Here is a 12,811-nt window from a genome sequence, read left to right as displayed (position 1 = left end):
TATAAAATGAATAAACACTGGGCATACAATATACAATATGATGACTATTGTTAATGCTACTGTATGGTATATTGGAAAGTTGCTAAGAGAGTAGATCCTAAAAGTTCTCATGGCAAGGAAAAAAAGGCTTTTTCTTTTAATTTTCATTTTATTTTTTAAAAAGATTTTATTTGTTTATTTGACAGAGATCATAAGTAGGCAGAGAGGCAGGCAGAGAGAGAGAGAGGGAGAAGCAGGCTGTCTGCTGAGCAGAGCCCGATGCGGGGCTTGATCCCAGGATCTTGGGATCATGACCTGAGCCGAAGGCAGAAGCCTCAACCCACTCAGACACCCAGGCGCCCCTGGTTTGTTTGTTTGTTTGTTTGTTTTAATAACCATATGAATAATTAAACTTATGGTGGTAATCATTTTGTAATATATGTATGTCAAGTCATTACGCTAGACACTTTAAACTTACACAATGCTATATGTCAATTATATCTCAATAAATCTGAAAAAAATTGAAAAAAAAGAGAACTAAACAGTCTGAGATTTTACCTTATTAACTTGCCACAGTTTTTTGGATGCTGGCAAGAGACATGTGACTTCTGGGTCAAAGACAAAGGATTTTGTTATTCATGGCACAGCAAGCCACATTAGCATGAGTGTATTTGCACCGGTTCCCTTTGCCTCTAAAGTCTGACGAGGGTGATGGGTGATGTGGTGATGTGGTGATGTGGTGATGTGGATGCCTGCACTTACAGTGGATGGCGTTACGGGAGAAAAACTCTAGGTTAGGGAATTTGAATCTTTTATAAGAGATGGTAAGCATTCTTGCCCTTTGCTCTGGAGGGAATACCATCTCTATCTTCTAAGCCTGCTAGCTATACAAACAGCTATGAAAACATCTATGGGCCAAGACAAGGCCAGCCTAGATCAGCCAATAGGCAAACACTCTCAGGCATGTGAATGAGCCTTGCCAAGACTAGCAGGGTTGCCTAGCTGGCCTCCAGCTGACTGCAGACATGTGAGCAATAAGCACTGTTATATATCACTGAGGTTCCATGGTTCTTTGTTACACAGTATTATTGTAGCAATAAACAACTGACACCATCACCAATGTCTTCTTAACCCCCAAATCTAATTTATCTTTCCCACTGTAACCAGAGCTCTCCTGAAATACAGATCTTATCGGGGCACACTCCTGCCAAAAAGCCTTCAACAGACTGCAACCTAGACATGGAATCCAAAGTTTTGCTGGTCTGGTTCCCATTTTCATTTTTTACTTCACCTTTCACCTTGCTTCCCTCCCATCCTCTTTCTTGCTTCTGGCATTCCACTCATATAGACCACACAAATTTCTTTGCACTTAAAGAAATAAAAACATTCTTTAGAATATTTTTTAAGATGATAAGTGTTACTCATTTTAGTAAATCTGGGAAATACAGAAAATTACAAAGAGCATCACCCAAGGCAACCTTTCTCCGGGTCTTTTTGAATATATGGTGCATGCTAATATCAGACCCTTTTAAAATTATTATTCTCACTAGGTGTGAAGCTATTTCCTATTTAGAAAATTTGGAGAAATAAAAACCATTACCACCAATAATAGCATTAAGAGACAAATGAGCACTTAAAAGTAATACAGTATAGACAATGGGTTAATATTTTTTTTTAAAGATTTTATTTATTTATTTGACAGAGATCACAAGTAGGTAGAGAGGCAGGCAGAGAGAGAGGGAAGCAGGCTCCCCGCTGAGCAGAGAGCCTGATGTGGGGCTCGATCCCAGGACCCTGGGATCATGACCTGAGCTGAAGGCAAAGGCTTTAACCCACTGAGCCACCCAGGCTCCCCTGGGTTAATATTTTTTATCACATAAAGAGTTCATACAAATCGACGAAAAAGTGCATATCCATTAATAAAAAAGGGGAAAACAGGAACAGGTGATTCCGGAATAAAGAGAAGCGGCCAAAACCCAAACCCAAACAAACCAAACACATGTTCAACTTTAAAGGGTGCAAGTGTGATGCCTGGGTGGCTCAGACAGTTAAGCATCTGCCTCCGGCTCAGGTCATGATCTCAGGATTCTGAGACCAAGCCCTGTGTCAAGCTCCCTGCTCAGCAGGGACTCTGCTTCTCCCTCTCCCTCTGCCTCTTGTCCCTGCTCAGGTTCATGCTCTGTCTCTGTTTCTCTCTCTCGAATAAAAAAATAAAATCTTAAAAAAAACAATAAAAGTTGCAAGTTAAAAAGAAAAATGACCCACAATTTTTGGCTTATAAGATTAGCTAAGTTAAAAAAAAATAACTCTGAGTGTTAGCAACTATATGACTCTTGTGCTTTGCTGGTGTACATGTAAATTGTTATAATCTTTCTAGAGGGCAACATAGCACTGTTTGTCAAAAGACATAAAATTCTGACTCTTTGATCCTACAATTCTACCTCTAGGAATTTATCTTAAAGGAATAATCAGACATATATGTGTAGAATTATGTTCATTGTAAGGCTGTGTAATAGAAAGCAAGTAGAAATAAAATGGCACTGGCATGAAAATAGACACATAGACCAATGGGATAAAGTCAAGAGTGCAGAAATAAACCATAGCATATACAGACAACTAACTTTTGAGAAGGGTATCAAGAATATACAATGGCGGAAGATTAGTCTCTTCAAAAATGGTGTGGGGAAAATTAGATATTCACATGCAAAGGAATGAAATTGGAGGGTGGCACCTAGGTGTCTCAGTTAGTTGAGGATCTGCCTTCAGCTCAGGTCGTGATGGGATCCACCCCATAATTGGGATCCCTGCTCAGTGGGGAGCCTGTTTCTCCCTCTCCTGCTCCCCCTGCTTGTGCTCTCTCTGTCAAATAAATAAATAAAATCTCCAAAAAAAAAAAAAGAATGAAATTGGACTCTTACACTATACACAATAATCAACTCAAAATGGATTAAAAACTTAAACATAAGACTTGAAACCTTAAAACTTCTAGAAGAAAATATAGAAAAAAAAGCTCTTTGCTATTGGTTGGCAATAATTTTTTTTGGATATGACATCAAAAGTTCAGACAACAAAAGCAAAAATCTACAAGCGGGACATCAAACTAAAAAGCTTCTCCTCAGAAAAGTAAACAACAAAATGAAAAGGCAACCTACAGATGGGGAGAAAATGTTTGTGAGCCATCTATCTGATGATGGGTTAATATCTAAAAAATATAAGGGACTCATACAACTCAACAGCAAAAAAACTCCAACAACCCGATTAAAATGGGCAAAGGATCTACATAGACATTTTCCCAAAGAAGACATACAAATGACCAATGTATATGAAAAGGTGCTCACCATTACTAATCATCAGGGAAATGCAAATCAAGAACACAATGAGTTATAACCTCATGCCTATTAGAATGGCAATTATCAAAAAGATAATTGGTTGGTGTGGATGGGGAGAGAAAGGAACCCTTGTGCACTGTTGGTGGGAATGTAAGCTGGTGCACCCACCATGTAAAACAGTATGGAGGTTCCTCAAAAAATTAAAAATAGAGCTATCATATGATCCAGTAATTCCACTACTGGGTATATATATCTAAAGAAAATGAAATCAGTATCTCACAGATATATCTGTACTCCCATGTTCAAAGCAACATTATTCACAATAGCCAAGATATGGAAACAGCCTAAGTGTCCATTGAAGGGTGGAGAGTAGTATGTATGTGTACACACACACACACACACACACGCACACACAATGGAATATCATTCAGCCTTTAAATAGAAGATCTTGCTATTGGTGACAACAAGGAGAAACCTGGAAAACATGCTAAGTGAAATAAGCCAGACATACTGCATGATCTCACTTGTGTGTGGAATCTTAAAAAGTTGAATTAATGGAAGCAGAAAGTAGAATAGTAATCACCAGGGGTGGGACTTGAGGAAAATGAGGAGATGTTGGTCAAAGGGTACGAAGTTGCAGTTATGTAGGATCTAACATAGAGTATGATGACTATAGCTAGTAATAGTGTATTATATACTAGAAATTTGCTAAGAGAGTAGATTTCAGGTGCTCTCACCATGCTTGCACACACATACTGACCCCCCCATGGAAATTATGTGAGGAGATAGATATGTTAATTAGCTTGGCTACAGTAATCATTTCACTATGTATATATGCATCATATATACAGTGGGAATAGCAGCGGGAGGGTTGTCAATGTCACACTAAAAGGAGGGCGTGTGGATGGGATACATATATTAATGCAGCCTTACCAGGAAAATATAATCTGTTGCACTTCCCAAATTTCTACAGGAATTCTCTTGGATCTATGTTTGTAAAAGAGATCAAATTCTCAGAGGACTTCCTTTTTTTTTTTTTTTTTACCCTCCACCTTCCCCTCCCTCTCTCTTGTCCTTCCTTTCAGTTACAAACAGCACAACTATCAGTGAGTTATTATTTCACGGAGTGAAATCTTGCCAGCAGGATCATTTTGGTGGTTTGCCTGGTGGTCCCTAAAGAATTTTATTTTTGCTCTGTTTACACTTTATTTTCCACATTGCCACAAGAAGGCTGGCTTTTCAAACAATTTTTCATTATATCTTATGCAATTATTTTCATGAAAGATTTTATACCATTAAAAACATTAGAATCGGGACCAAGTTTTTATTGAACAGGAACTTGAACATGCTCACGATGTACCAGGCACTGTTTCAAGCAGGCCCTTTACAAATAGCAACTTGCTTAACCTTCATAACATTATTCTCATTCTGTCGAAAGGAAACTGAAACACAGAGAAGTAACTCACCCAAGGTCACGAAGCTATCACACGGCCGAGCCAGGCATCAAACCAGGGCATCTGCCACTGGAGCCCATGGTCTTAACTACCATGTTATGCTGCCTCTCTATCACTGCTCTCCTCCACTGACCCTCTATTTACTTGAGCAATAAGGGATATAGAGCCTCTGGAAAAAAACGGGAACTCTCAGATATACAAAATAACGTGAAGCTAAGGAAACAGGCCTGGATGTCTGGGCTGGGCCTGGGTCGCAGGGGTTTTTATAAGTCCCAGTCCCGCCCTTGCCCCTCTCAGAGCAAGCTCACTGGGAGCAGTACCTCCCAGCCCTCCCCAGACTGCCCTCCCGCTAGTTTTACCACTCCTGAACAGCTCTCTGCCCCAGAGTGACAGACTAGGAAGAGGGACAGTCCTTTGGTACATCTACTGTGGTGAAATATACAAGAAGTTCAAAGCATTTTGTTGGTATTTTGTAATGTTTTTCTCACAGAACTTTTGTAATGGGGTATTGTTGCCTCCTTATTGCAGCTGGAGGGAGACAAGGAGATTTCAAGTGACTTCCCAACATCACACGGTCAAAGGACTTCTGAGAAGTGAACAAACTTCTGCAGACAAGAGGCCTCTGACTTTTACCACTGCGGAGTAATCTCCTCTGAACAGCCTCTCCCTACAATATCAGGTTTCTTCAGCTGAGTACTTAGAAGGCTGCTGGCAAGTCTAATCACCTGGGACATCTTAATAACCGAAGTTACATTTGATGGAAAAACTCATAAAGAAGCTGTGGGTGATGGAGGGCATCTCATCAGAAGCCTGGCTCCAAATATGTGTGATGCCACATTTTCGGAATTCTGCAATGAGAATGCAGAAATATTTCAATTGAAGTATCAGAGGTTTAGCTGGTTCTTTTAATAGAGTGTTCTCAAAGGAGAAACAAATGTTTTCCAAGAAGAAACACGTTCTCCATTAGCTGAGAAGCACCATATATTCAAAACAGTAAACGAAGTATTTGTTATTGGTATAAACAAAGACATAAAGTGGATACTCAAGCATACTTTCAGGAAGCCAGGGGCAAAGTGGAGAAAGAGAACTAGGAAAGAGAAGGTTTAAAAAATGATGCTGTTTTCAGGGCGCCTGGGTGGCTCAGTCGTTAAGCATCTGCCTTCTGCTCAGGTCATGTTCCCAGGGTCCTGGTATTGGGCTCCCCACTCAGCGGGAAGCCTGCTTCTCCTTCTCCCACTCCCCCTGCTTGTGTTCCCTCTCTTGCTGTGCCTCTCTCTGTCAAATAAATAAATAAAATTAAAAAAGAAAAAAAAAAAGAAAATGATGCTGTTTTTGTCTTGGACATTTGCCAGGGAAAGCCGGGTAATGAAGGATTAAAAACAAAACAAAACAAAAAGGAAACAAGCGTAGGGAAAATCCTGCAAGGAATGAACTGCTGGCTATGTGGTCACTAGAACTGAACCCATCCAGATCTTGTTGTGGGTGGGAGTGGGGGCACGAGGACAGCAGGCCGGGGTCAAACTCAGGGTACAAAACAACAGCAAATAAATGAGGGCAGAGGAAAAGATGAATAAGGAGCAAGAATAGAAAGAGGAAAGGAAGCTCATTTAACCGGAAATCGACCAAAATAGACATGTACAGTGTCATTTGAAGGGAAAGGGGGAGACAGGGCCATTAACACTATCAGAGCAGAAGAACGTGAGGAGATGATTTTGTTTTATTTTATTTTATTTTTTATTTTAAGATTTGTTTATTTATTTTTTTAAATTTAATTGACAGACAGAGATCACAAGTAGGCAGAGAGGCAGGCAGAGAGAGAGGAGGAAGCAGGCTCCTTGCTGAGCAGAGAGCCCGATGTGGGGCTTGATCCCAGGACCCTGGGATCATGACCTGAGCCAAAGGCAGAGGCTTTAACCCACTGAGCCACCCAGGCGCCCTGAGGAGATGATTTTATTTATTTTTTTTATTATTTTTTAAAGATTTTATTTATTTATTTGACAGACAGAGATCACAAGTAGGCAGAGAGGCAGGCAGAGAGAGAGGGAGAAGCAGGCTCCCCACTGAGCAGAGAGCCCGATGCGGGGCTCGATCCCAGGACCCTGAGATCATGACCTGAGCCGAAGGCAGAGGCTTTAACCCACTGAGCCACCCAGGCGCCCCGGAGATGATTTTAAATATGAAACAACAGAGGCCTTTCAAATTACCTGCAAATTCTGTCTCTGTGAGTTACATAGGACAGATGCTCTGGATGTTGTCATAGAAACGATTGGCTTCTATGCTTTTCCATCCCAGAAGCTAGCCGCCTTTCAAGACCAGTGGGCAGTATCCTGATTGCCATTTTTCAAGTGTTCCAAAGGCTTAGGGTGGTGGTCAGTGGGGCAGGGAGCAGAGAGGATGTGCAAGACCACCAAGAAGGCATTGGGATGGATGGGTGGCTTGGGGGGCAAGAATATGTGACCATCTGGCTGCAAATGTCTGCCTTGCCGGGTCTCAAAGAACTTCATCCCCTACTGCTAGGGTTGCTTGATGTCCATCTGTTGGTGCAGCCTTCCTTAAACTTGGGGACAAATTCTGGCTTTAGGCTGGACTGTCTCAGGAACCTCAGCCCCGTATGCAGGGACTCAGGTGAGGGCAAGGGCAAAGGCAAAGCATCCTGGCTGTTTATGTCATTTCGATCTTGGGCTTTTTATCTCTCTTAACTGGAAGCTATAGTTCTGTTGACCCTCTCCTGGTCTTGGATTTGTCCTCTGTATTTAGGGCCCACCTTGGACAACTTTTTGGTTCCTAAAACCCTCTGAGGCTGGGGACTCTTAGTCTTGGTAGGCCCCCTCACAGAATCCAGAGTTGTGCTCGAATCCCTTCTCAGTGATTGGCACCAAATACTGGGGACAGATGACTATCATCTTGGCTCTCTAAGAATCACCTAAGCCTAGATTCCCTTCACATGCTCTGAGCACCTGTAGGGACATTTTGTTCCTCCAAGTGTGTCCTTTGTAATGCTGTGTAGATCACATGGTCAGCTGTGCTTTGCCATAGCTGTCAGATGCCATAGCTGTCTGCTACATTGGACTGTTCTTATCCTAGAAGCTGGGTCTGCACCCCAAGTCCTTACAGCTGAGTCTGTCCCATGAGCATCTGTGCCATTCCAGGGAGAGAGGGGACAGTTTGAGCTATCAGGCTAGATTCTGCCCCATCTCAATGTAGCCAATCTGGACATTCTCAGGCTTCTTGGACCTTAAAAAAAATATACTATATTTAATCTATTTATATAGCTTGTTTCAGTATCCTTAAAAATATTTTACTAATAAGGTTGTCTATTTAGCTACACTAGAGCCAAAAAGAGACTAGGGAAAACACATTTAGAATTCAGAGATGTGGCAAACACTGCCAGTGCTCCACTCACAGCCCCTTGGCACTCACTTCCGACCCAAGACTAAGGCTTCTGACAGCAAGCACCTGTGACTCAGCCTGTGTACTTTCTCTCAGCTGTGGGCAGGGCAAGCAGGAAATGCCAGCGAGTCAACGCCCCAGAGAGCAGCTCTCAGCCAAAGATGAATTAGAGTTTAGGATAAACACCCCCAGCTTCCTTTTTTTATTGTGAGGGAGTAACTTGACCACCCCAAAGTGTGTTCTGTGCTGTCTCCCAGAGTTCTCCAGTGGGATAGAGCCTCGGTTGCCCATACCCATAAAGTGGTCAAGAGCTCACATTTTTTTGGCTTCCTTCTCTTCCCCATTTCACTTTCCTACTCTACTACAGATGCTTTCCAAGATCACCTCTCCCTTGCCCCCTATATTTGTGCTCGAATCCATCTTGGGGTCTGCTTCTGGGGGAGTCCAAACTAAGACAAGCGGTCTCATATTCAAGGTTGAGGAATTATTTGTATTCCTGAGAGGCCACGCAAGCTTTGAACCCTAACATGATATTATACTTTCTGTAATACATTATGAGAGGAAAAAGTGCCAAGGCTCCTGTGAACAGCACTTCCTAACAGGGTCACATGGGCTCTGCTGGCCTTTGAGACGTTATTGTAAGATATGGGGGTCAAATATGCTTAGGTTGAGCAAAACTGAGCAGGTTTCTTCACTTCAGTACTCCTACAATCTTTAGGAAATTAATGGGCCTTTGTAAGTTACAGAAGTGTAGGCTACAGGCTTCCCACACTTAGTTGATCTTAGATCTTTTCCTCCAGAAGTCCTTTTAACACCTGGCAGGAGGCTGGTATCACAGAGAACACAGTTTAAGAAAGGTCTTTTTGCCTAAGCTATAGAATTGAAACATAATATTGAGAAGTATATGAGGCAAGTTTTTCTGGTGGTGAGAATGCTGCATTTTAGGGTACCTGGATTTTTCTTTCATGTCTTAGCCAACTAAAGGGACAGCCATCTATGGGCTGAGCTCAGATGTTAATATTTTTTCTACACAGAAAACCAGCTATTTACTTTGTATGATGTGAACATTCAATGAGAAGAGAGGCAGAGAAAGTTATTCCTCGAACTGTGGTCCTCTTCCCCCTCCCAGCCAGGATGGTATCAGTGGAGGCCTAATGGGGAGCCTCAACTCCCATCCCTGCTAGAAGTAACAAAGGGCCCCTCCTCACCCCAGAGTCAACATTAACTGAGTGGAGAATGTGGATGTGTAGGCCTACCTGGCAGTAACAAGGTGACATACTCCATTCTCTGACCGGAGTGGTGCCAGAGGAGGCCTGTTAAAACACACAGTTTAAATAAAATCCCAAATCTCATAAAATAGGTTTCAGTAGGGGTACCTGGGTGGCTCAGTCAGTTAAGGGTCTGCTTTCAGCTCAGGTCATGATACCAGAGTCCTGGGATCGACCCCTGCATCAGGCTCCCTGCCCAGTGGGGAGCCTGATTCTCCCTCTCCCACTGCCGCTCCCCCTGCTTGTGCTCTCTCTCTCTCTCTCTCTGTCAGATAAAAAAATTTAAAAAGATCCCTTTTACGAAGATGGCGCCGAAAGCTAAGAAGGAAGCCCCTGCCCCTCCCAAAGCCAAAGCCAAAGCCAAAGCAAAGGCTTTGAAGGCCAAGAAAGTGGTGCTGAAAGGCATCCACAGTCACAAAAAAAAGAAGATCCGCACATCACCTACGTTCCGACGACCCAAGACCCTGCGTCTCCGAAGGCAGCCCAAATACCCTCGAAAGAGTGCCCCCAGGAGAAACAAGCTTGATCACTATGCCATCATCAAGTTCCCCCTGACTACTGAGTCAGCCATGAAGAAAATAGAAGACAACAACACACTTGTGTTCATTGTGTATGTCAAGGCCAACAAGCACCAGATCAAACAGGCTGTGAAGAAGCTCTATGACGTTGATGTAGCCAAGATCAACACCTTAATCAGGCCTGATGGAGAGAAGAAGGCATACGTTCGACTGGCCCTTGACTATGATGCTTTGGATGTTGCCAACAAAATTGGGATCATCTAAACTGAGTCCAGCTAGCTAAATCTAAATACAGTTTTTTCATGATAAAAAAAAAATAGGTTTCAATATAAAGTCACTTATACCAAGACCCATGAAGATCTCACTTGAAAAAGATAACAGATGTCACCAAAATGACAAAGATATTAGAATTACCTGGCATGAATTTTAAAGCAGCCATCATAAGAATGCTTCAATTAGTAATTATTAACATGCTTGAAACAAATGAAAAAGTAGAGTCTCGTTAAAGAAATGGAAAGTCTTAGCAAAGAATTAAAGATACAAAGAATCATTAAATGGAATTTTTAGATCTGAAAAATTACAAACTGAAGTAAAAACTACATTGAAAGGGCTCACAGCAGAATAGAAAGGAGAAAGAAAAAATCATGACCTTAAAGATATAACATAGAAATTATACACGAGAGGGAAAGAGACTGAACAAAAAAGAACAGAGCTTCAGGGATACATAGGAGTACAATAAAAGATCTAATTCTTGTCATCAGGGTCCCAAAAGGAGGGGGGGAAAGTATTCAAAGAACGAATGGTGACAAATTTTCTCAAGTTAGGCAAAAGACCTACAGATTCAAAAGCTAAATGAATCTCAAACAGGATAAATCTCAAGAAATCTACACCAAGACAGGTCATAGTCGAACTTCTGAAAACTAAAGACAAAGAAAAATTGTTGAAAGCAGCTAGAGATAAATGACACATTATGTATAGGGGAAAAACTAAACTACGGATTTTCATTAGAAACTGTGGAGGCCAGAAAGTAGCAGAACAGCATTTTTAAGTGCTTACAGAAAATAACTGTCACCTCTCAATTCTATATGCACTGAAAATATACTTCAGGAATTAAGGGTAAAAACAAGACATTCTCAGGGGAAGGAAAACCAAAAGAATTTGTTGCCAGCAGACCAACCCTAAAGAATGGCTAAAGGAATTTCCCTAAACACAAAGTGAGTGATAAAAGAAGAAATCTTGGAACATCAAGAAGAAAGAATGAACAAAGGAAAGGGCAAAAATCTGAGTAAATTCATTCTCCTTTTGAGTCTCATACATTATGTTTGATAGGTTTTTTTCCCCAAAGATTTTATTTATTTATTTGAGAGAAAAAGAGAGAGGGTGAGAGAGAGCATGAGAGGGGAGGGGGTAAGAGGGAGAAGCAGACTCCCTGCTGTGCAGGGAGCTGGAGGGACCATGACCTGAGCCAAAGGTAGTTGACCAAACAGCTGAGCCACCCAGGCGCCCCTATATTTGATAGTTGAAGCAAGAATTATAACACTGTCTTATATGGTTCCAAATGTATATAAAGGAGGGGCTGCCTGTGTGGCTCAGTTGGTTAAGTGTCTGACTTTGGCTCAGGTCATGATCTCAGGGTCTTGGGATCAAGCCATGCACTGGGCTCCCATCTCAGCCAGGAGTCTCAGCTTGTCCTTCTCCTGCTGCCCGCCCCTGCCCCTGCTCATGCTCTCTCACTCTCTTTCTCAAATAAATAAATATGTAAAGGAAATGTATGTAAAGGAAATATTTATTATAAAGGAAATATTTAAGACAATTATAAATTGGGAATTGTAAAGGAAATATTTAAGACAATTATAAATTGGGAAGGGTAAAGGGACACAAAAGGTAAGGTTTCTATACTTCACTCAAACTGGTAAAATGATGACACTGGTAGACTGTGATAATAAATATGCTTACATATATATTAGCATTACCTAGAAAAACCAGTAAGAAAATTATACAAGGAAATACATTCAAAAACACTACTGAGGGGGCGCCTGGGTGGCTCAGTGGGTTGAGCCTCTGCTTTCGGCTCAGGTTATGATCTCAGGGTCCTGGGATCGAGCCCCACATCGGGCTCTCTGCTCAGCAGGGAGCCTACTTCCCCCCCTCTCTCTGCCTGTCTCTCTGCCTACTTGTGATCTCTGTCTGTCAAAAAATAAATAAAATCTTAAAAAAAATACCATTGAGAAATCAAAATACAATTCTAAAAATATTCTAGTAACCCAGAGGAAGGCAGGACAAAGAAAACAGAGAAATAAAAAGCAGAAAATAAAGAGAAAAACAAAAAATTAAATAAATAAAAAGACAGATTTAAGCTTTTTCATATCAATAATTACATTGAATTTAAATGGCCTAAATATACCAACTACAAGACAAAGAGTGACAGAATGGATAAAAAAGACAAGATTCAATTATATGTTGTCTATAAAAAATACATATCAAATATGATATGGGTAGATTAAAAGTAAAAGAAAAAAATGGGAAAGCTATATAGTTCAAATATTAATCAAAAGAAAGCAGGAATAGCTATATTGATATCGGATAAAGTAGACTGTACAGCAAAGAAAGTTACTAGGCACAGAGTGATATTACATAATGATGAAAGGGTCAATACACCATGAAGACATAGCATTCCTAAAGGTGTATGTGCAGATGTATTTGATGAGAATCAAAAACTGATAGAACTACAGGAGAAATAGACAAGTCCACAATTATAGCTGGAGACTTCAACACTCCTTTCTCAACAATTAACGAACAACCAGACAGAAGATCAGCAAGGATACAGAAAAATGTAATACTACCATCAAATAATAGGATCTAATCACCATTTA

General features: G+C 41.1%; 1 protein-coding gene across 1 annotated transcript; it reads left to right on the top strand.

Annotated features, from left to right (window-relative positions):
* Positions 1–9,725: 9,725 nt before the first annotated feature.
* LOC308337251 (large ribosomal subunit protein uL23-like) lies at positions 9,726–10,202 on the top strand (the record flags this gene model as incomplete). Its single annotated transcript, XM_080795388.1, has 1 exon — positions 9,726–10,202. One exon carries the CDS (start codon positions 9,726–9,728, stop codon positions 10,200–10,202), a length of 477 nt encoding a protein of 158 aa, XP_080651514.1.
* Positions 10,203–12,811: the final 2,609 nt, after the last annotated feature.

The sequence above is a fragment of the Martes martes genome, assembly GCF_963455335.1.
Source record: "Martes martes genome assembly, chromosome: X".
Taxonomy (NCBI): Eukaryota; Metazoa; Chordata; class Mammalia; order Carnivora; family Mustelidae; genus Martes; species Martes martes.
The sequence above is the reverse complement of the archived record's forward strand: the minus strand, read 5'-3'. Positions and strand labels throughout refer to the sequence as shown.